Source organism: Plecotus auritus (genome assembly GCF_963455305.1).
Source record: "Plecotus auritus genome assembly, chromosome: 1".
Classification (NCBI taxonomy): Eukaryota; Metazoa; Chordata; class Mammalia; order Chiroptera; family Vespertilionidae; genus Plecotus; species Plecotus auritus.
The window spans coordinates 247,265,997-247,289,090 of record NC_137770.1 but is presented as its reverse complement, the minus strand read 5'-3'; the positions used below and the strand labels follow the sequence as shown (position 1 = coordinate 247,289,090).

Here is a 23,094-nt window from a genome sequence, read left to right as displayed (position 1 = left end):
GGGGCGCGCCTGCACCTGGCCCGGGGCCCCTGGAGCAGCTCTGGACACGCGCCTGGCACGCACAGCCGCCCGCTGCCCTTCGCCTCACACAGTCCACGCCCCCACGTGGCCAACCCGAACTGTAAACAAACGGGAGGGGATTCTAGGATCTGAAGTTCTTCCAAGCTGACATGTGCTGCAGCCCCGCCATGCCATCAACCACACACCCCGTCATACTAAAGAATAGTGCACTGGGGGGCGGGGGGCGGGCGGGTCCCTCACCTGGGCCCCGCCCTCCGGGAAGTCCCTCACCTGGGCCCCGCCCTCCGGGAAGTCCCAGTGGACATCCTTAGCAATCCTCAACACACTGCTGGCCGAGCAGTGCTCCGATGGGAGCGCACTGCCTGGTGGTCAGGGCACAATTTGCATATCAGCCTTTTATTATATGACAGCCACATCACGAAAATAGTTTCACTTACGCCTAATGTACAGTCGTTCCACCTGCAACAAATGAAAACCCATTAGCTCTTTCCCCAAAGACTCGATGTGCCCCCTAAGGTACCTTTGGCTGATCTTCCCGCTGAGCCATGCTCCCCCTTTTGTAGCCTCTGACCTTCACACCTGAGACAGGTCACCTGCCTCAGCACTCCTCACATCAGATGGCAGGGGGGCTGGAGCTACGCAGTGTGTTCCTATCAAAATGCTAAGAACAGCCTCGTCTGGGCCCCTCGAGTGCTTTCACTCCTAGCCAAGCCCGTGGGTCCAGCCAACAGCAGGCAGCCCTGCATTACTGGGAAGCTCCCGTGAGTGCAGGGGACGAGAAAGCTGGTCTTGTTGTTTAACTTACAAGTTTGTGGCCTTAACCATAAACTCCATGTCTTCCACCTCACCCAGCCCTAAGCTTCAGCTCCCGGGTCAGTGCAGACGTCTCAGCGGCTCTGTGCCCAGAACTGAGATTGGGCCCTCGAGCGCCAACGCTGGGGTGGCCGTGCTGCGGAATGCAGTCCCAGACTGAATTAGGGACTGCCAGTCGTGGGGCTGGGGTTGTGGGTGATTTTTTCCTTCTCTGATTTCTAAACTGCTTGCAAACTTGTTGACTTTGTAATTGAAAACATAGTTTATAACGTGAAGTGACTGCGTTCCATTCACAGAAGCAAAACGACAGCCACGTGAAAATGCCCGCCAGCACCCCTCGGTCCCGGACCGTGACCGACAGGTCGGTCTGGACTCGATGGGCCGAGCAGTTTGTTCATCAGCACGTGCCCTCAGGGAGCGCCGTTCCCAGGTCCAGAGCGTTTCAGGAGACGCGGAAACGGGAACAGGAGTCCAGGAAAGACATCAGTGTCTCCTCGCCGAGAGAACAGCCATTTATTTTTTGAACTTCTTCCTCTTCAGAGCCTTCCATTCACCCTCCTGCTCCGCCAGGCTGCTGAAAAGCTGCTTCACTTTGCGCTTCCTCTCCGCATCCCTACCAAGGAAAGGCCAGCGTGGATCAGTGCCTGCAGGACGCATGTGCACGGCGAGCAGGGGGTGGAGCCTGCCCGCTCCCAGCGCCCACAGCAGTGGCCTCACCGTTCCATGATCTCCGAGAGCTGCATCCGGGCCAGGAACTGGTTGTCCTTGCGGATCTCCCGCACCGCGCCCTTGAACTCCCGCCTGTGCTTGTGGATCAGCCTCTTCCGCTCCTGCTCCTCCTTAGTGCTGCCCTGCTTCCTTCCAAACTCCAGCCTACGAGCAGGGCCAGAGAGTTGGCCCCATGACTACAGGTGGGCCCACACCCACACCCTGACCCCTTGGGGCTGGGGTGCTGTGTTGGGAGGCTGCACCCACACCCTGACCCCTTGGGGCTGGAGTGCTGTGTTGGGGGGCTGCACCCACACCCTGACCCCTTGGGGCTGGGGTGCTGTGTGGGGTGGCTGCACCCACACCCTGACCCCTTGGGGCTGGGGTGCTGTGTTGGGGGGCTGCACCCACACCCTGACCGCTTGGGGCTGGGGTGCTGTGTGGGGGGGCTGCACCCACACCCTGACCCGGGACCTCCATGGAGGGCCCTTGGAGGCGGCTGCACTCACACTTTGACTAGCCGGGGGGTGAACAGCTTCAGGGGTACAGGCTTGCTCCTCTCGCAGACCAGGGGCTGGTAGCGCCTCTCCTGGGCCTCCATGTCGGCCAGGGCGCTCCGACACAGCTCCTGCCCAAGAACGTGCGGTGACGGCCGCGGTGCCTCTCCAGCTCCTCCAGGAGGCTCTGCAGCCTCAGAGGCGGCAGGGAGGGACCTGCCTACCCCCCCCCCCCCAGGCCTTCCCTCATCTGCTAAGGAAGGGGTGGGGAATGTCTGGCCCGCCCACGGGTCATATGAGACAGGAGAAATCACCTGGTCTGGCCCTGGCGAGGCATTAGGGTGAGTTAATGAAGTGTCTGACAAATAGCGCAGGCTAGTTCTAAGCCAGGGGTGGGCAAACTTTTTGACTCGAGGGCCACAATGGGTTCTTAAACTGGACCGGAGGGCCGGAACACAAGCATGGATGGAGCGTTTGTGTGAACTAATATAAATTCAAAGTAAAGGAGCGGAGGGGAGAGCAAGAGAACCCTCCGCTCTTTCGGCTCCGCAGGCCGGATAGAACAGCCGAACGGGCCGGATTCGGCCCGCGGGCCGTAGTTTGCCCAAGGCTGTAATCTAAGCTGATGATGTCGTGTGGCCCGGGAATGATGGCCAGATGGCCCTTGGCAGGAAAAGGCTCACCTGTGCTCACAGGTGGGAGGCCGTGATGGAAGCGGCGCCTTGCTGGGGGGGCGTGGCGGCTGCAGACCCGAAGACTGAGTGCAGGGGTCTGACAGGCAGCCTGTGCTGCCAGCCCTGAGCCAAGGACGGGTTATTCTTTCCCAGAGAAACCTGGCAGTGCCTGGCAGCCGCCGCGCCACGGCGGGCACGTTCGTTCCAACAGGAAGAACCTACGGCCTGGGCTTCCAGGAGAGTTGGCCGAGGCTTCGAGGAGCTCTCTAGAAGCCAGCCTGCTGACATGCGTTCCTGCCTTTCCCCACGCAGTGCGTCCCGGAACGCAGGCTTCCGGCTCCGCAGGCACAGCCCCCTGGCCCGCCTGGAGGCCCTCCTCTGAGGGCCAAAAGCTCCGGCTCCATGGGGACCACGTGCAAGGTCTGAGTGCAGTGCCCCCGAGCTCAGACCCCCCCCCCCCCCCAGGCCTGCCTGAATCCGCAGGGCAGAGCCAGGGTGCGCGTCACCTAAGGGATGAGCCACCTCATCAGCCTCCCCCAGCGTGACAGGATGTCCTCTCGGGCCACTTCCTGGGGGCAGAGATGCGACAGCACGCGCCGGGGTGGCCATGCTGCGGAATGCAGTCCCCAAGCGAGGAGGCTAGAGCACGTGGCCCGGGAGGGCGTGGGGACCTGTGACATGACAGTTCCGGCTCGCACCCAGGCCAGCCTCCGGGCAGCAGCGGCCGTTCTCGGGGTTCCTCAGCACTGACTGAGTTCCTCACTCGCAAACAGTGAGTGCCCTTGACTCCTAGGGGTGCAGCCAAGAACCAGTGCCCGCTAACCTGCCCGTCAAGGTAACCTGCCCTGAGCCGGGCCGCGCGCCCTCGTGGGGGAGCTCACCTGCAGCTCGCGGGGGTGGCGGCCGCCGGCCAGGTGCTGCGCCAGGAGGGCTCTGAGGGGGCGCGTGATGTCGTGGAAGGCGGGCAGCGCGCCGTACATGTGCACACAGCGCTTCACCAGAGCCAGACACACGGCCAGGCAGGACAGCCTGCGGGGCGACAGCCAACTTCAGGGCCACAGGAATGGTCGAGGCAAGAATCCAACACCCAACTCTGAACACCCAGCGTGGCCGCAGCCAACGAGGTTCCACGGCCGCCAAGGCGCAGCGGCGGCTACTCAGCCAGGGAGGCGGCGCCGGAGGCTGGGAGGCTGGGCCTGGGTCCTCGCGCGCCGCCGGTGGGAACGTGGGCCGCGGCCACTGCGCCAACAGGCAGGTCCCTCGAAAGGTTCGTGTCCTCCTTCCTGCTGCTGCTACGTGGGTGATTGTTAGGGCAGAAACGCAACTGGTTTTTGCCAACTTTGTGCCCTGTGCTTTGTTAAGTTCAATGATCGGACCTAATAGCTTGCTCCACGGAAGGTCCTGTCACCGCAGAGATGACGTGGGCACCTCGAGGTGTGGGACCTGGTGGCACGGGGCCCGCACGCACCTGGTGTGGTTGGCCTCCGTCTCGGTCTGGGGGTGCCGTGCGCTCGCCCAGTGGAGAGACAGGCTTCTCCTCTGCCACGTGGCCGCGTCCCCCTCGTCAGACACCACGAGCAGCTCCGAGTGCTTCCCCCGAGGTCTGAACGGGGGCACCAGCGTGTAGCCTAGATTCCCAGGGGACAGGACAGAGGGCCTGAGGGTCTGGCTCACGCTCCACCAGCGCCCTGGCGGTACCACGGCGTCGGGGCAACGGCCTGGGCGGGGCTGCCAGGCTGAGATGAATGAACTGAACGTGAGAGACAGTGGGTGACAAAGCAGAGGAGGACGAGGGGTCTGTCGGGAGTGCTGGGTGGGGGGCTGCGGAGTTCACCAGGTCAGAGGCCGTCCCACAGGCGAAGGCTGGGGAGGACCCTGTGGTGTGCAGGGCTCACCCGTCATCACCCAGAAGAACATCGAGGCAGAGGGAGGAGCCTGCGGGGGGCGGGCAGCAAAGCAAGGGGCGGCTGGGCACACGGAGAGGGGCGAGGGGCCACAGCAGCCACCCCGCGGCCTGGCCCGTGCCCAGTGCAGCCTACACTCGCCCTGCCTGGCAGGTTCCCGGGGCGTGAGTGTGGCCCGAGCCCTGCCTGCCGGCGCACAGGGGCACGCAGCGTGGCGGCAGGACCAGGACCGTCACTGTGTGTCGGGGGAGAGCGAGAGGACAGCGGGCACTGAGCTCTGACGGGACCGAGCAAGGGGCAAGGCCACCGGGCTCCCCGCAGGAGGGAAGCGGCGATGCCGGAAGCTCGGGAGGGAGGGGAGGGAGGGGAGCCGAACAGAGTGGAACCAACGGGGGACGCGCCCTCATCAGAAACCTCTCCCAACCCCGGAGCCGTGAGAACGCGGACGCGCTGCCCACCGGACGTGCAGCGGAGCCCGTGAGCGCCAGCACGTGCTTGTGGCCACGTGAAGGGAAAGGTGAACCTTAGTGGGTTTTCCTTAACCCAGACATGAAGCCGTTATTGCACACGTCAGCGTAGAGCTGAGACCCTTCCTGGCTGAGTCGTGCTGCCTGGGTGAACTGACTTAGGGCACATCTGTCCGACCTGCCACGCGCGCTTCTGGCCACCGTGGGCAGATGACGTCCTGAATGCTCCCCCCCGCCCCGCCCCCACCCCCGCCCCTACCCCCAGCAGAAGGTCTCCCCTGGGCGGCAGGGCCTCAGATGTCTGCCCTCTGCCCGCTCCTCCAGACCCCACACCTGCTGCGGGAGGATGGATCCCTTCCAGCTCACCTGGGCCTGGCTGGTTGGGAGCTGCGATGTACAGAATGCCCAGGAGGAAGTTGACCAGCTCGGGTATGAACCTCTGCGACAGGGACACGTAGTCCAGGAACACGCAGCACACGAACAGGCCCTTCACCGCGTCCGGGAGGGACAGCACGGGGCACTGGCCGAGGGACAGAGCCGAGCGGTGGTCAGGCCACGGTCCGGACCCTGACCGCCTGCGCTCCTCCCCGGGACCCGAGTGTGCGGGGCCCGCGTGAGTGCCCAGCCCAGGCCCGACGCGGAAAAAGGAACTGTTTGGACACTTTAAGCCAAAAGGGGCACAGGACCCGTCAGACTTGGGAAGGGGGTTTTCTGGGGTCACCTCCACCCCGCCTGGGGCTGCTGAGCAGGTGCTCGGGGAGCGGGGCTATTTCTGACCTCAGCTCCCAACTCCTCCCCACGGACGCTATTGGATGAGCTGCTCTCCTCCCGGACCAGGTGTCCGTGTCCAGGACCCCCCCCCCCCCACGGCTTTGGCAGAAGGACGTACCTTGGTAAGCAGCTGGCTCAGGCACACCAGCGCGGGCGTCACCACGGGGTGCCAGAGGTCAGAGGTTGGGAACAGCATCCCAGCAATTTTCAAGTAAATGAGCTGGAAGGAAAGTGGAACCACTAAGACCAGAGAGCGAAGACGACGTTTCAAGTCCTGCCTATACAAGGGGCAGGAGCAAAACGGGTTTGAACCCGGTCAGAGCAGTGACGCCCCTGGGGTCCCGCTGTGCCGTGGGCTCGTGGCCAGGGCAGGGCCCCCACAGCGGCTGTCTCGCACCCCGTCTCCGCCGGGCTCTTCTGGAACGTGGCGGCTGGTGGGGGCGCGGGGTGAGGCTGCCCTGGCCCGGAGCAGGCCGTCCTGGGGCATCGAGCCCACGGCTGGGCAGAGGTCACAGCCGACTGTGCACCCACTGCCCTTTACGCCTCCAGAGCTCAGGGGAAGCAGCCCGAGGCGCTCGGCGCCCACCCCTTTCTTCCTGCCCGGAGGGAAGCAGCCGCCTCCTGCGACAGCCTCACAGCACACGGGGCAGGACAAGCCCCCGCGTGCACCTTGCAGGACCCTCCCGAGGATCGGGCAGCGCGCCCACCGCACAGCTGAGGAGACCGAGGGCTGCTGGGCGAGGGAGCTGCCGGCTGTTCTCTAAATGCTCTCCTGGGCTCTCTGCCGTCCCCAGCCGAGTTCCCACCCCTCTGCTCATCTCGGGACCAATGGCTCTGAGCACAGCCCGTTGCTCACGGCAGTATTTCTTGGAAGCTCCCAGGTCTCCCTGCGCATCAGGCACTAATGACTAACGCGGGCGCCAGGAGACTGCAAACGTGTCCGAGCAGGTGCAGGCAGGCGGGCAGCACCTTGGCGCCGGGTGGGGCTGAAGGGGCACCGCCCGGCCCGCCGTGTCCCGGGAGGTGGGGAGCCGGTACCGTCTCCACGACAGGAAGCTGCCTCCTGCACGCTCCCAAGATGCCTGTTTTGTCTTAGGTGACGACAAGCGGTGCCTTTCAGGGACCACGGGTCAGGCACAGCCTGCAGGCACCCGCCATGGGCACCCCCTGACTGACGAGGAGGCCAGGCCCCGCAGCTCAGACGAAGGGACGGGGTGAAGACCAGGCAGCCTGCTAGGCCTTGCTACTTGGCCCCCACAATACTCCTGGGTGGAAAGAGGCTCCGAGGAGGCAGACGGGGTCTCCCTGGCCAGGGCTCCAGGGACCACCCAGGGCGGACATGGGGAAAGGAAGCTGGGCGAGGCTCACAGAACTGACGTCACTAGCAACGCCACGGACACTGGCTCAGACCCTGCTTGGGGAGCCCGTTAGAGCCAGGAATAATCACCACAAACCCTGTATTTTAAGTTCCTGCTGATCATTGCTCCTCCCTTTCAACACCAAGTCCAGGAAATGGAGTAACTGAGTGAGCCAGAGCCGCGGCTTCGCAAACTGTCCTCACGTCTCCTATACCCGTGGCGCACAGACACGGAGCGAAGCCAGCCCTCGGGCGGGTCTCCTGGAAATCCGCTCCTTCCGTCTGCCTTCAAACCTCTGCCGCGAAGACTAAACCTGCCCCGTTCACCGCAACCTCTTACGAACACGTTTCCGTTCACCGTTAACGGACAGACCATCCCCCAGGCCACCTGGAGGGCGGACGGCCTCTCGGAGCCCCGCTGGCTGGCGGTGTGGTGCTGGACGGCACGGGGCTCCCGGCAGCTGCAGGCCTGAGCCTGGGGAGACGGAGCCCGCTTACCACGTCCAGTCCCGGGAACGTGGCCCGGCCCTTGGCCTCGATCGTCCCTTCCATCTCGTGCATGGCGTCTCGGAGCACAAACCTCACGCATTCGCTCGCGGATTCAGGAAACATCTGGCAGAGGCCGTACAGCTGCCTGTTCGTCAGAAATGCAGGTTCGTGCAGGGCTCCAGCGGAAGGCGACCCTCCTCCCCCGGACCCCGCCCGTGCGTCACTGCCGACGGAGGCTGGAGCCAGAGCCGCGGGGACCCACCCGCTCCGACAGCGGCCAGGCTGCTGGGGGAGCCGAGTGCCTCCTGAGATTGGCTTCCTAATAACCCATCTGACCTATGCTGTTTGCAAGGGGCGGGCACGTCCAATGTGCCCACCTGGCTGACCGGCTACAGTGCTTCCCCACAAACTCGCGACTCTTCACCTCACGTCTGAGATGGCAGAGGCCGCCAGGCCACGCTCTCACTGACCTCCCACGTGGGAGGCCCCCACGGCTGCCCCAGCCACCACAGGGCCAGGTGGACAAGAGGGACACGCTTCTAACTAGAGCCCCAAGTCACAGGAGCCTGCCGGTTCCACTGAGGCACAGACTGCCCAGCACCACGTGCTCCAAACACCCTCAGCCACCCAAGCAGAGCATGATGGGTCGCTGGAGAACGAAAGCGAGTCAGCCATCAAATGCCAGGAACAGACCCATCCATCCCCTGGTCACTCTGAACTGCGGACACGCCCATCCCCGGGGCAGGAGAGGCAGGTGGCCCGTCACGGGCTGTGGTGCGGCTGGACCCAGTCCTGTTTACCAAGCAGGTTGACCTTAACACCCCACATGTACTCCCACGGCTCTAAACAGGATAGAGCTGTTCAGCTCAGCCCGCGCCACCATTTCTACTCACACAACCAACTTGTCAATCACGCTGAGGTCCGGTGGGTCTTCTGTAGCCAGTTCTCCAACGTATTCCAGAAGGAAGCCAAAGAGTTTCTGGGGGACGCGGAGGGGAGCAGCTCAGTGCTGACCGGAATGGACCCTGGGCAGACATGCACGGCCCCTCTGGCTGACAGGGGAGGGGCTCAGCGTGGCAGCAGGCGCCCCGCACCCTGTCCTCAGAGGGAGGAGGCGTGTCACCGACTTCCCCTAGGGGCTGGCCTGGCTGCTCGATGGCCACAGGACGCCAACTCTCGGGTGACGTGAGGGCCTCCCCCAGTCCTGCCGAGGGCTCCTCCGCGGGCTCCAGCCCCGGCCCTCACCCCGGCAGCAGCCACAGGGCCAGGCGCACTCGGTGACCAGCAGCCCCGGCGCGCGGGTCCCCACAGCTCGGGGACGGCCCGATGCTCCCAGCACTGACCCCGCCGACCCGTCGCCAGCGTACTTCTAACTTGGCCTTGTTCCCCACGGCGAGACTGGGGTGGTGGCACTTCTGGATCCTCTCCACCACCAGCAGCTGCTCCTCCACGGACTTTCCCGTCAGCAAAGACTTGAGGTCCTCGGGGGACTCGGGAGCTGCCGAACACACACCCGCACTCACTGTTCAGCAGGGGGACGGCTCGTTTCGGGAGCGGACGCAAACCCCGAGCACCACGTGGGCGGCACTGCTTCTCGCTGTGGCGAGACAACGTGACTTCTCTCTATAGAAACGCGCCCTTCAGCCGAAACCGGTTTGGCTCAGTGGATAGAGCGTCGGCCTGCGGACTGAAAGGTCCCGGGTTCGATTCCGGTCAAGGGCATGTACCTTGGTTGCGGGCACATCCTCAGTAGGGGGTGTGCAGGAGGCAGCTGATCGATGTTTCTCTCTCGTTGATGTTTCTAGCTCTCTATCCCTCTCCTTTCCTCTCTGTGAAATATCAATAAAATATATTTAAAAAAAAAAAAAAAGGAACACGCCCTTCACTGCGTGTTGTAACCGCAAACCCCGTGTGTCCGGGTGAGGTGGGAGGAAGCTGGGCTCGTGGTGAGCCGCCACTGAGGACGGGCACCGCGAGGAAGCGGCCTGTGCGTTGGCTCCATGAGGAACCTCCATACCCGGGCGCCGTGAGCCCAGCCGACAGGGGCGTAGCCGTGGCTCCTACCTGTCGGAGCCACTGCCATGGAGCCAGCCTCACGGCGAGCCCACCGTCCCTGGAAATGACCTGCAGTCACAGGACAAGGCGGGACTGCTGACCAGAGTGGACGGCTCTTCTGTGTCCTGGGGGGACACTGGCCTGTCTGATGCAGCTCAGCGGCCCCTCCCAGGTGAGCCCTGGTCCCCCAGGCCCGCCCACCACAAAGGCTGACACTTAATGGCACGAAGCCACTTCTCCAGAAAGGTGTGTGTCGCCGCATCCTGTCTGTGGCCATGTAATAAAGGCCCCACGGAGCCAGGCCCTGGGTCCGGCCCCAGGCAACACCGGAGGGACAGGAGGGGGACATGCCCGCGCCCCCCGCCCCCACCTGCAGCCTCAGCGAGGCAGACTGACGGCCCGGTCGGACTTGGCCCCGAGACCTAGGGAGCCGACAGGTGGTACCTGCAAACGTGTAGGGCAGCTCAGCCCTGGCAGCGCCTCGCGCGTCCTGACCACGGCCTGTGGCCCTGCCCCCACGCGTCTGCCGCGGCTCCTGCTCTGGCCGCTCGCCCTCCTCCTCGCTCTCCATATCGCATTCCAGGTCCGAGTGGCTGTCGGAGCCGCCGCTGTCCTCTGCATCCTCCTCGCCCTCCTCCTCCTCCTCCTCCTCCTCCTCCTCGTTCCCACCGTCACTGGCTTCCCGGCTTTGTTCTTCCTGGACGTTCATCTTTCCGTCCTGGGAAAAGGACACGGAACCCACAGGCGTGATGACGCGGGGACAGCCGTCAGAGCACTTGTTAGCAACCGAGTAAAAGCAGGGGAGATCGAGAGGGCAGCGCCACGATCGTCGGCCCGGCCTCGGCGCCTGAACCCCGTGGACACGCAAGCACAGAGCCGCAGGGACCCGCGTGGAGAGATTCAGTTCCCGCCTGAGACGAACCTCGGAAGCGAGACCCCACAATGCGGCCTTACGCTAAGGAGAAAGGGAGGCAGCACCGTACTTCGTAGGAGAGCAGACGCCGGTCATCCTTGTCCAGCACGAACCCGTCGTTTAAGTCGTCTGCAGACATGTGTGCAGGCCTCTTGCTGTCCTGGTCCTCGTCCGTCCCCAGCATCCTCCGCACCCTCTCTGCCTGCACCGGAGAGAGGGCATGTGTGGGGCTGATGGGGAGGGCAAGCAGGGGTGTTACCTGAGCGTTTTTACTTACATAATCAGAGGAAAAACTTATTAAAAAAAGGTATTTATAGGAAAATACACATAAACTTCCGAGAGGCTAAAAAGGTTCCACGGATTCCAGGAGCAGCTCCCCCCCCTCACAGAACGAGGCAGGAAGGCCTGACAGGAAGGCCACAGCAGCCTCCCGCGTGCACACCCCCACGGCCGGGGCCAGGCCACGGCACCACGCCCAGCGCCCCGCACCTCCAGGCGCCTGAGCCGCTCCTGCTCCTCCCGGGCCAGCTCCTCTTCCGTCTTCATCCTGTCCGAGGGCTGCGCCTTCATCTCGAAGCCCAGCTCCCGCACCGCCCTGTCGTAGGCGTCAGGCTGGCAGAGAGGAAGGGTTCACCGTTGGTCTCCCTTTCAGAAGAGCGAGCTGCCGGCCGCTCCCCGCACCCATCGAGGCCGAGGCCATCACGGGCGGCTGCGGCCTGCTCTCCTCAGAGGAAGCCGTTCTTCCTAGACGTTCTCCTCGGCACCCAGGACACATCTGGTCCCACAGGACTCTGCTTCTACACCTGCTGTGACAGAACTGAGCCCTGCCCTGCAGGCTTCGGCCCCAGCGAGAGCTCGGTGCAGGGAACAGCAGCAAGGTGGCTCAGAGTCCCGACTGCCTGGTCCAGGCGTTAGCCTGGCTGTTCCACAGAAACCAGCCCCATAAGCACAGGCGGCCTTTTTTTTTTTTTTTAAATATTTGTATTGATTTCAGAGGGGAAGGGAGAGAGAGAAACATCAATGATGGGAGAGAATCATTGATCGGCTGCCTCCTGCACGCCCCCTACTGGGCATCGAGTCCGCAACCTGGGCCTGTGCCCTGGACTGGAATTGAACCTGGGACCTTTTAGTCCGCAGGCGGACGCTCTAACCAGCTAGGGCACACATGTGGCTTTATCAACAACTTAGGCTAAATTAATTAATTTTTAATAAATATTGGAGTAATTTTTAGTCAATTTCCACTCTGACGTGAAATATCAGGTAACCTGACAAACTTCAACAGAAACTCGGGTCCTAACAGGAATGGGACCAGGACACCTGCTCCGCCCCTGCCCACCTGGGGTTTGTCCTGGGGTCTGCTCTGGGCCTGGGGCGGCCTGCGGGCCAGGAGGCTCTGGATCTCCCTCCAGTCTCGGTCCAGCTTCTCTGTGAGCTCCAGGGCATCTTCCCGCTGGGCCTGCCTCTCCCGCTGGAAGAAGAGCAGAGGCACGTTACCGCGGGTCCCTCCGGGCCCTCCGGCACTTAGCCCCCCACGTGTCCGCCGAAGGGCCACAGCGATAAGCCCTGGTTTCCTGCTGTGAGCTACTCGCTGTTGGTAAACGCCGTGGTGTCTGCAAATCCCGCTACAGGTCACAGTACTGACACCGACCCACCAACAAAGCCCCCGACCACAGTGAACCCCCCGGCGTTGGCCAGCGGAACCGGAAGCTGAAGCAGGGCCGCCTTGGCTGCGTTCTCAGACGCGGGGCACCGCGAGCCCGCAGGAAAAGCCCAGAGCCCCAGCGCGACGGGGACCCTCCCAGGCTGAGCCGCGCACCTTCTCCTGCTTGGACTTGGCGATGAGCTCCTCAATCAGCTCTTTGCGGGATCGGGGCCTCTCTGCCTCGGGGCCTGGCTGCTGGGAGGGCCTCTGATGGGGGAGCTCTCCGCCCCCGAAATGGGCCGCCGTCAGCTCGGCTGCACAGAGCAGAAGCAGAGCTGTGAAGGCCACCCCTCCTCGAGCGCTCACACCGGGCTCCCGCCGGACGAGGCGCTGGTCCCCCTGACGCCCGGCTACAGTGAACGAGGGTGACGGCCAGACAAGGCAGGGCACTGCCCTGGCCGGTGTGGCTCAGTGGACAGAGCAGTCCCGGGTTCGATTCCAGTCAAGGGCACGTACCAGGTTGCAGGCTCGATCCCTGGCCCCGGTTGGGGTTCGTGCGGGAGGCAACCAATCGGTGTTTCTCTCACGTCGATGTTTCTCTGTCTCTCCCCCTCCCTTCCACTCTCTCTGAAAATCAATGGGAAAATGCCCTCGGGGAAGGATTAACAACAAAAAGACAGGGTGCTGACAAGCTTTCTCAGCCTACTGAAGCTCTGTCTCATCTACCGCCACCTGCACCTGCCAGACACCTTCTGAAGGTTCTAGAGCTAACACATGAGAAACCCTGTTATGTGTAGAATTTCTCGAGAGCTTTATGATGGGTGACACTTTTACCCAACCCTTTTCAAGGCGGCCAGGAGGCCAGACTAGTGGTGAGCAGTCGGCTGTCCCTGCTCCTGCCCTTACCAGACAGCGTCCCTCGCTCCTCAGGGTCGCTGTCACTGTCGACAATGTCATTCAGCTTTTCGATGTCTGCCAAAGACTGGCCGTAGTGAGTTAATTCCTCATCTTCGTTCAGGTTGTAGATGTTTCTTTTTTCATGGTGTCGCTGACAGAAGAGGAAAAGAGTCAGTTTCCTAAAATCCCACATCCATTTAACAGCAGAACCCAGTTACTTCCTGTTGCCTGTGCGACGTGACAGTGTAGCCTCGGCAGCTTTAAGACCATTCTGCATCATCTGAGCAGCGGTTCAGATTCAGGCAGAGCCCCAGGTCAGTCAGTCAACGGGCCAGGCATGTCCACGGGCCTTGCCCATCGGGAATGACCCACCGGCCACTCGCTGTCCACCCGCCCGAGCTGGAGCCAGCGCTTTAGTGAAAACTCGAAGACAGAGCCCCGCCCAGCCCGCTGGCTGCCGTAGGGATCCACCAGCGGTGTCCGCAGCCGGCCCTTCCCCTCCGGCCTCGCCAGCCTGGGCCCCGGCCTCCAGACCCACCCTCTGCACCAGCAGGCAGGTGCCCACAGGAGACCCCCCCCTGTCTCCGTACCTGCTGCTCCAGAGCGAACCTCCGCATCATCTTCTCCTCGGCGCTGATGCTGCTGTTGTACTCCCCGAAGCGCTTGTCTATGAACACGTTGGACTTGTCCCTCTCCTTGTACTCCTTCAGCAGAGTCTGGGTGCGCTGAAAACAGAGCGTCAACCACGCTTGGCGAGCTGGGACCCCAAAGGGGAAATGCTCCCCAGGGGACACCACGGCGGCTCGTGTGCACTGGAAGGTGACCCTGCACTGGCCATTCTGTATTCGAGGCCACTGACACCAACAGCCCCATAACAGGGCCAGTCTGCCGGCTGGAAACGGGCTGTTGCTCCTCAAGGGAGGCCGCGAGGCCTCCTCGGACCCCAGGAGACCCGGCAGGGCGCGCCCGATTCTGAGGCTTAAGGAGAAGGCAGAGCCGAGCACTCAGAGGTCACTGTCAGGCTCAGAGGCTGGAGGAGCGGAGGCCCCAGCTGAGCGGAAGGGAAATTCGCAACAAGGAGCTGACAGGAAGCCTCGGGTCAAGTCTGACGCATGACCAGTGACGGCACAGACGGTGGCAGCAGATTTTCTCCTCGCTTGTTACATACACACGTTTATTTGTACGTAAGTCAGTCCTGGTACCCGCGTGTCCGTGTTTTGCAAGTCGGCCCGCCTGCTGAAGTTTATTTGTAGCCTCAGACCAATACTGGCAGCCTTCTGTGGCCCCTCCCTGACGCGGGCACGCGGCCCAGGATGCGCAGCCCCGAGTGTGGGCACCGAGTCCCATCAGCTCCACCTGCAGCCGCAGCTCGGCGGCCGCCACGCTCTGCCCGGGCCCCGCCTGCGACAGGGAGGCCAGGGCGGTCCTGACCAGGCTGCCAAGGTAGACGCAGCTGGCCAGGCAGCGGGAGGCCGTGCAGCGTTCAGCACTGAGTCTGGTCGGGTCCCAGCTACAGGACTCCTGGTCAGGACGGCCCATTCACTCCCCAGGGACCGTCACACACCCAAGCCTGCCTCGCCGGCCATGGCCCCTCCACACAAATCGCGACCTAACTCAACTGGACGGCTCACGCCCTGCCAGACAGCTCTGAGCCCTGGACCTCACGCTTCGGGACTCTCCACGACATGGGCAGCCACTGTGAGCCCCCAAGCACTAGGTTCTGGTTCCTTCTAATACTTGTTTGTCTCGTGGGCCAGGCCCTGGGGGATTCGCAGGAAGCAGCGCAGTGCCCCTCCGGGCCACTGTCCCCACAGAGGAGGGAGAAGACCTGCCAGGGGCTACAGGCGTGAGCACCCTCCTGGCATCTGGCTGGGGGGCGGGGGGGGGTTTGGGAAAGGTCAGGGTGGTGGCGTGGGCACCTCTGGGAGATTTGGGGGATAAAACAGGTCTTTTTGGACAAACTGAGTTGCAGAAGGCAAAACAAGGACAATAGGTGGGGTCCAGATTGTGAAGGCGCCTGAGGGCGGCGAGCTGAGAAGTGTCAGAGGCTGGTATTCAAGGACCCTGCTGTGCCGAGCGCACAGTCCACTCCGTTCTCACAGCCACCCCGAGGCTGTGTCAGGGTCCCACTTCGGAAATAAGGAAACCGAGGCGCCAGTGAACACAAACGCGTCTGTGTCGGAGCCCACACGCTCCAATCCCCCACGCCTGCCGGGGTGAGCCCTGGGGACCGTGAATCTGTGGGAAGACGTGTCTGCTGTTCCCACTGCCAGCCCCTTGCAGTGGGGTGGCATCGGATTCCAACAGAAGGGCCACTGGATGGCACACTGTGACGGAATACAGACTATGTGCCCCTGAAGGCAGAGGCCGAGACTTCATTCATCTTTATCTCCCCAGCAGCCAGAACAGAACTTAAAGGTAAGGGCTCGGTGGAGCATAAGGGCTTCACAGACATTCCAACTGGGTGCAAGCCCCAGCCCCTAGCAACTGTACGAGGTGAGGAAATTCACTTGTCCTCCTGGGCCCTTTCCACCAACCTGCCAATGTGTCTTCCTCAGCGGCCACAGACTAATTGTTCAACAGGCCAGCGAACAGGTCCCAGAAACCACAGGGTGCCCGTGCCGTGAAGGGTGCCGCATACTCCGGGGCCGGGCATGAAAGCTATGGCACGTCCCACAGAAGGCCGCATGTCCCCCACCCGGCCAGGGACGTGTGCTTCCAGGGAGAGAGACAACCACGCATCAAGCACCTACTGAGCGTCCTGTGTGAGCGCCGAGCCTGTGAAGACAAGGCCCGTGGTCCCTAAGCCAGGAGAGCGCACAGTCTGCGCAGATGCCAGCAGCAGAGCGAGTTGGAGAAGGGGTCACTGGGTGCTGGGTCTCCAAGGAGGGGCAGTTCCCAGGGGAAGGTCACGCCAGCCCCCCCACACGCAGAGGCACGAAGAGAAACGCGGTCTAACTGGTAGAGAACAAGTACATGGACGGCGTCCAGCTGTGCCCGCGCTGTCCCAAGGACGGTCAATGTGCACATTTGATCCTCCCAGCTGCCCAGGATGTAGGTATTGCTATGATCCCCGTTTTACAGACGAGGAAACTGAGGCACAGAGAAAGAGCATACCGAGGGCCAGCCAGAGCGTGGCTCCCGAGTCTGCTGCTCCGGGAAGAGTACGGGAAATCGCGCTGGGCAGCGTGGTGGTCCCCGAGCGGGGAGTTAGGGGTCCCTGGCAGGGGACGGCCACCCGAGGGGCACCGCCCTTACCTTCTGGATGGCCCGCGCGCGCGACACCCCGGGCAGCCCCACGTCGTGGCGCGTCTTCCTGCCCAGAACCTGGAACTTCTGCCTGTTGACTTTCACTTCGAACGGGTTGGGGTTGGGCCTGGCCCGGCCGCCCCGCGCTCCCGCCGGGGCTCCGGGGGCCTTGGGGCGCGCCCCGCTCGCCCTGGCCTTCCCCATGGCCAACTCTCGCCGCACCCCAAGGCGCTCGACTCCGCACGGCCTGGGAGACCCGGAGGAGGCGAGCCCACGGCCCAACACAGCCGGCGGAGAGCGGGTCCCTTCCGGAGACACGTGTCGGGGATCAGGGAGCCGCCCCCGCCCTGGTGTCGCGATAACTGAGCCGGTGACCAAGAGACACATCCGGCTCAGCCTACTCGCCGGTAGGCGGAGTGACTACAACTCCCAGCAGGCCACGCTCTGTCGGCGCGCCGCTTCCGCTCTGCGCGGGGACTTCTGGGAGCCGTAGTGCCCCGCGGGGCGCAGCAGCCGCCTCAGGTGGGGGCGAGGGGGCGCTGGAGCTCCGCCCTCCGGGAGCCGTTAGCAGAGAGCCGGCCGGGCTGCGAGAAGGAGGAGGCGGCGGCGGCGGCGGCTGTAGCCGTCGCCGCCGGGGGCGTTGGCCCTGCTGGGAGCCCTTCCCTGTGGTCGGGCTCGTTGGAGACCCGTGGCCCTGAGGAGAGCTACGCGCGCGGAGCGTGGGTGATGTGGCCGAGAGCGCGGGCAGCGGCGCGGCGGTGGTGACCGCGGAGAAGCCCGGAGGCCGGCCTGCCCTCGCCCCGCCTGCCCTCGCCCCGCGCCCCGTCCCCGACGGCGCCCCGGGCCGCCGGCGGCGGCAGCGTTCGCAGCGGCGGCGTCGTCGCCGCAAGCGGGCCCGGAGGCGGCGGCACGGGTGGTGGTCGTGGCCGTGGCGGCGGAGCAGCCCTTCCCGGCCGAGTGCGGGGCCCGGCAGGCGGGTGCGGGCCGGCAGGTGCTGCGCGGAGGCCCCGGCCCCGCGTCCTCGAGCCCGCGCAGCCCGGCTGCGGAAGCAGCGAAGGCGTCCCCGGCGGTGGCGGTCCATGGAGCTGGAGAACCTCGTGGCGAACTCGCTGCTGCTGAAGGCGCGCCTCGGTGGGTGCCCCGCGGACCCGGGCCGGAGGGAGGGGCGGGCGCCGGCGAAGCCCGCGGTCTCTCGGGGACGAACTGGCGGGACTGGGCGAGCGTTTCCAGGCCCACGTTTTACACAGCTGCTGGCTGTGGGGGGAGCGCAGGCGTCCAGGCGGCGCAGGACCTCGGCGTCGGAGCCGGACGCGGGTTCTCTCCCGGGCAGGTGTCCGCCAAGGGGCGCTCCCGCGGGCGTGGGTGCTGGGCCGAAGCGTCGGTGCCGCGCCGTGTGGCGGGCGTGGGTTAGCGCCGAGAGGGACGTGAACGCGGCTGTTTAGGGCTTTGGGGTCCTTTCCTCGTGAACCCCCCCTCCCGCTCGTGTAGGTCCTACGAAGTGGTGCCCAGGGCGAAACGTTGGACAGCAATTCTCGAAGCAACAGGCAGCGGATGGGAAGGTGGGGTCCCCAGGGAGGAGGAGGGAGGGCCCATTTTGTACCCGGTTTTGCTGTGGGGCGCCGTGCGAGGGTTTTGAGCGGCAGAGCCGGGGGCGCAGTCGGTGGGAGAGTCGCTCCGAGCGCCCGACTGGTCAGCGAGCGACCGTCCGGCGTGGCGTCGGGTCTGCGGGAGGCGCCACCTGTGCCTGGGGGGCCAGAAACGGAGCGAATGCTGCTCGGCTGTGGGGAGCCGCGGAGGCAGGTAGGGCTCCCCGAGTGCCCAACAAGTGGGCGCTTCTGCTCGCGGACGGCCCTCCCTCCCCAAGCAGGGGCCGCCCGCGGCGAGGCGCTCCCGCCACACCGGTCACCCGCAGTGGAGTGGGTGCGGGAAGGGCTGATGGGCGCTGCGGGTGCGCACACGCAGCTGGTTCCCAGGCGGAGCCCTGCTTCCTTGCTCGGAGGCGGAGGGCGCGTTTCCCGGCGGCGAGTGCCGTCTGGGCCCGGTGTCTGTCTGCCCGGCTGCTCCGCATGTCCTGGCGGGGCGGGAGAGCGCCCACTTGTCCTGGGAATTGCAGTGCTGTTTAATGTGAGTGAGTCCAGCCACTTTCTGGATTCACTGAAAATAAAGTGGGTCTCTCTCTCTTTGGTCCCAAACCGAACGTGTGCTAGAGTCCTTTCTCCTTTCAGGGAGCTGGTACTAGGCTTACCAGGGGGGGGGGGGCAGTCGTGTTGTACTTTATGGAGCTGCCTAACCACCTGCTGTGCACCTGACACGTGACACAGGTGGGGCAAAAGTAGGTTTACAGCTGTACGGGAAACAGAGTTTATTCCTGTGCGATTATCAGTTGTTACTTTACATGCAAACAACGGAAAGCTACTCTTGCTCCACCTGTGTTGAAGGTAACGGGAAAAGATCCATGTTGGCAAATGATGTTGCGTCAAAGAAGTTGTTTGTGTTCCAATATGCCAGGCATCCTCTAAGGATGTATGAAATAATCATACTGTTAATAAAATAAAGATAAAGATCATTCTTTAAAAGGAAGTTAGGGTTTTGTGTGTGTGATACACTTGTCACACAACTTACCACCGTTGGTTGCTTTAGCTGATGATCTCACATGGTCTCAGGTGCTTATCAGGGGACCGGCTGGGTTTTATCTCTCGGTGAACTGGCAGCATAAATGCAGAGGTGGGCGCGTGGGGTCGGCACGCTTGATGGGATTTTGTCTGTCACGTTGCAGTTCCCTCTGACTCGGGCTGCAGCTTGTTGAGCGGCTAGTTTGGCGTCTGAGGCTTAATTCAGGCCCCTGTTGTCCTTGCTGTCCTCTCGTGCTGAGGCTTCCACTCCAGAACCTTTGGTTGCAGGGAGTTTCTAGAAGTAGCTTCTAAACCCTTTGAGTCCAGAGGTCCGTCCTATACAAGGAAAGCCTAATATACTAAGTGTCCGACTGCTCGTTCGGCCAGTTGCTATGCGTGCACTGACCATCAGGGGGCAGATGCTCTGACTGGTAGGTTAGCTTGTTGCTTGGGTCCGGCTGATCGGGACTGGGCGAGAGAGGCTGGATATGCCCTGGAGCCCTCCTGTGGTCCCTCCCTGGCCCCTGATTGTGCACCGGTGGCGTCCCTCGGTCTGGACTGTGCCCTCTTGCAATTGGGACCCCTCAGGGGATGTTGGAGAGCCAGTTGCGGCCTGATCCCTTCAGGCCAGGCTGAGGGGCCCCACCGGTGCATGAATCCGTGCACCGGGCCTCTAGTATGTCTATATATACACTGGAGGCCTGGTGCACGAATTTCATGCATGGGATGGGGGGAGGGTGGTCCCTCAGCCTGGCCTGCACCCTCTTCAATCCGGGTCCCCTTGGGGGATGTCTGACTGCCGGTTTAGGCCCCATCCCCTCTCATAATCCAGGACCGCTGGCTCCTAACCGCTCACCTGCCTGCCTGCCTGATCGCCCCTAACCACTATACCTGCCTGTCTGATCGCCCCTAACTGCCTCTGCTTGCTGGCCTGATCACCCCCTAACTGGTCCCCTGCCGGCCTGGCCACACCCTAACTGTTCCCCTGGTTGCCCCTTAACTGGTCCCCTGCCGGCCTGATCGCCCCTAACCGCCTCTGCCTCAGCCCCCACCACCGTGGCTTTGTCCGGAAGGAAGTCGGACATCCGGAAGATGTCCGGTCTAATTAGCATATTACCCTTTTATTGTATAGATTAGCCAACGGTTTTTGTTTCCTTCATTGCACTTCATTTGTTCCCACGACTGGAGCTACTTAAGGCATTTTGTTGTGGAAACGAGCAGCTTTGGTTTTCGTTCGCACGTTACAGTGCTTTCAATCCCAGCCTCCTACGCAGGGGCACTTCCTGCTTTTTTTCCCATTTCCCTTGTTTCTGTCCTTCAGGTTCCAGTTTATCTTAATCCTCTTCTTGTAGCTTCCTTCCAGCCTGGAGACCTCTGCCCTTTGGGAATTGGGGGTTCTTAACACAGTGCAGTCAATGACTCTTCCTTAGGCTAAACTGTAAGCTGTGTAAGGGCAGGGCATAGCTTGTATCTTTATTTTGTGACCCTTTCAGGGCCAGCTGTTTAATTGGTGCTTAGTAAGCAAGGGGAGAGGAAGGGGTGGTTTGTTATTTTGTTAAATTCCAGGGAAAGAAGGTGACGAGTCCAGCCCCCTCAGCGCAGCATGGCCCCGTCTGTCCAGTGTCACCACCTGGGTTCAAACCCCAGCTTCTCTGTTTATTAGCTGTAACTGCTTTAGGCAAATTGTTATTTAAAAAATGTTTTTATTGACTTCAGAGAGGAAGGGAGAGGGAGAGAAAGATAGAAACATCAATGATGAGCCCCAGCCGGTTTGGCTAAGTGGATAGAGTGTTGGTCCACGGACCAGAGTGTCCCAGGTTCGATTCCAGTCAAGGGCATGTACCTCGGTTGCAGGCTCAGTCCCCAGCCCTGGTTGGGGGCATGCAGGAGGCAACCAATCAATGTGTCTCTGTCACATGGATGTTTCTTTCTGTGTCTCTCCCCTGCCCACTCTCTAAAAATCAATGGGAAAATATCCTTGGGTCAGGATTAACAAACAAAACAAAACAGAAAACACCAGTGACGAGACAGAATCATTGGCCGCCTCCTGCACGCCCCCCTGGGGAAGGAGCCCACAACCAGACATATGCCCGCCTCCTGCACGCCCCCCTGGGGAAGGAGCCCACAACCAGACATATGCCCGCCTCCTGCACGTCCCCCTGGGGAAGGAGCCCACAACCAGACATGTGCCCGCCTCCTGCACGTCCCCCTGGGGAAGGAGCCCACAACCAGGCATGTGCCCGCCTCCTGCACGCCCCCCTGGGGAAGGAGCCCACAACCAGGCATGTGCCCGCCTCCTGCCCGCCCCCTGGGGAAGGAGCCCACAACCAGGCATGTGCCCGCCTCCTGCACGCCCCCCTGGGGAAGGAGCCCACACCAGGCATGTGCCCGCCTCCTGCCTGCCCCCCTGGGGAAGGAGCCCACAACCAGGCATGTGCCCTGACCGGGAATCGAACAAGACTTGCTCAACCACTGAGCAACACGGGCCAGGCAAATTATCTCACCTATCTGTGCCTTAGTTTTCTCACCTGTAAAACGGGGATTATGACAAGAGCATAGCCACAGTCTGTCCCATAGGGTTGATGGGAGGATTTAGTGAGCGTAGACTTGTGACACTTCTAGAAAAGTACCTGGCTTATAGTAAATGCCGTTAGTGGAAGTAATTGTTATAATTAGATATTTCTGACCATTTAAAAAATGCCTCTTTCCCCCCCAAATTTAGGAGGATATGGCAAAAAAAGTGGTCGTAGTAAAAAATGGAGGGAGATGCTGAAGCTGCCCCCCGTTAGCCAGTGCAACGAGCTTAGACATTCCATTGGTGAGTAAACAGAGCCGGCCGTGTCTGGGGTACATGTGGCATTGTATCATTCCTTAGGTATGTTTCTTGAGTTCCTCTCTTGTTTCAAAAATGATATAGTACGTTCTTATAGTTCATGGTTCTTCCCGGGGGAAACCCCGTAGGTTTTTAATCGGAGTTATAAAGTATATGGCTGTAGAAGTGAACACTGTTAACTGTTTCTCAGTCTCTTCCCACACACAGTTCTCTACGCATGTGGACAAGAATGATTGAGGATAACTGCAGGAAAGGGTTAGGCCGATAGGAGGTGACCTGTCGAGGGGAACTCTGCAGCTGTGAGGAGTGAGAGTTAGCTCCCGGTCCTGATGTGCACACGGGAAGTCAGATGTGGAGCCCTGGCTACAGGGCAGGCATCATCGTATTTTTTAAAAGAGGCGTTTTTCAGGGCAAAGGGTACATGCCTTCAAAATTTTGATGTTGCCAAGTTACTTTCCAACGAGATTGTACCCTTTACTTTCCTGCCAACAATATGTTACAAGGTTTTTTTTGCCTGTGACCTTGTTAACATATTAAAATAATGATATTGTTTTCAATATTTTTAATAAAGATAAACTATAATTTGAAAATGGTCTCTTATTTATGGATGGGGTTGAGCATTTTCATGAAGTTTTAAAAATTTTTTGCTTTTTCTAACTCATTTGTAAAAGCTCTTTATGTATGAAAGGAACTTATCTTTAGATATTCAAATGTGAGTATATTGTATATTTCTGCTTTTTTGGCATACAGTGTATTTTCCCATACAGAGGTTTTGATGTTTTATGTAGACAAATACATTAATCTTTTTAGTTTTTGTACTTAGTCTTGTGTTTAGGGAAGACACCAAAGATTAATTAAAAAAAAAATCAATCCATTTTTTCTTTAGTGCTATTACAGCTCCTTTTTAAGAATGTTTAGGTATCTTAACTATCAAAAATAATTTCAGTCCTAGCCGGTTTAGCTCAGTGGATAGAGCATCGGCCTGTGGACTGAAGGGTCCCAGGTTCGATTCCGGTCAAGGGCACATGCCCGGGTTGCAGGCTCGATCTCAGTAGGGGGTGTGCAGGAGGCAGCCAAGCAATAATTCTCTCTCATCATTGATGTTTCTATCCCTTCCTCTCTGAAATAAATAAAAATATATTTTTTAAAATTAAAATAACTTAAGACAGTATAAAGAAGGTAGTTCCCCCCC

The 23,094-nt window shown here is 61.2% G+C and overlaps 2 protein-coding genes across 6 annotated transcripts in view; one reads left to right on the top strand and one right to left on the bottom strand.

Moving 5' to 3' along the window:
• Nucleotides 1-392: 392 nt before the first annotated feature.
• On the bottom strand, nucleotides 393-16,968 carry NOP14 (NOP14 nucleolar protein). Its single transcript, XM_080681175.1, has 18 exons — nucleotides 16,467-16,968; nucleotides 13,799-13,933; nucleotides 13,218-13,359; nucleotides 12,486-12,625; nucleotides 12,006-12,137; nucleotides 11,159-11,281; nucleotides 10,740-10,871; nucleotides 10,201-10,474; nucleotides 9,069-9,199; nucleotides 8,595-8,680; nucleotides 7,711-7,846; nucleotides 5,974-6,075; nucleotides 5,451-5,604; nucleotides 4,182-4,341; nucleotides 3,595-3,742; nucleotides 2,052-2,170; nucleotides 1,552-1,707; nucleotides 393-1,447 (listed from the first exon to the last, which is right to left on the bottom strand). The coding sequence occupies exons 1-18, from the start codon at nucleotides 16,842-16,844 to the stop codon at nucleotides 1,348-1,350; spliced, it is 2,748 nt and encodes a 915-aa protein (XP_080537301.1). The 5' UTR covers nucleotides 16,845-16,968; the 3' UTR covers nucleotides 393-1,347.
• The window catches only part of GRK4 (G protein-coupled receptor kinase 4), a 67,568-nt gene continuing 46,042 nt past the window's right edge, over nucleotides 1,569-23,094 (top strand). For 3 of the 5 annotated variants that reach the window (XM_080681270.1, XM_080681269.1, XM_080681267.1), the window contains exon 1: nucleotides 17,076-17,588. In XM_080681270.1, the coding sequence (XP_080537396.1) occupies nucleotides 17,537-17,588 (52 nt within the window). In that variant the 5' untranslated portion in view covers nucleotides 17,076-17,536. Of the gene's footprint in view, nucleotides 1,746-17,075; nucleotides 17,589-21,794; nucleotides 21,888-23,094 lie in introns of those variants that run through there. The other 2 variants (XM_080681266.1, XM_080681268.1) reach the window with 2 other exon arrangements.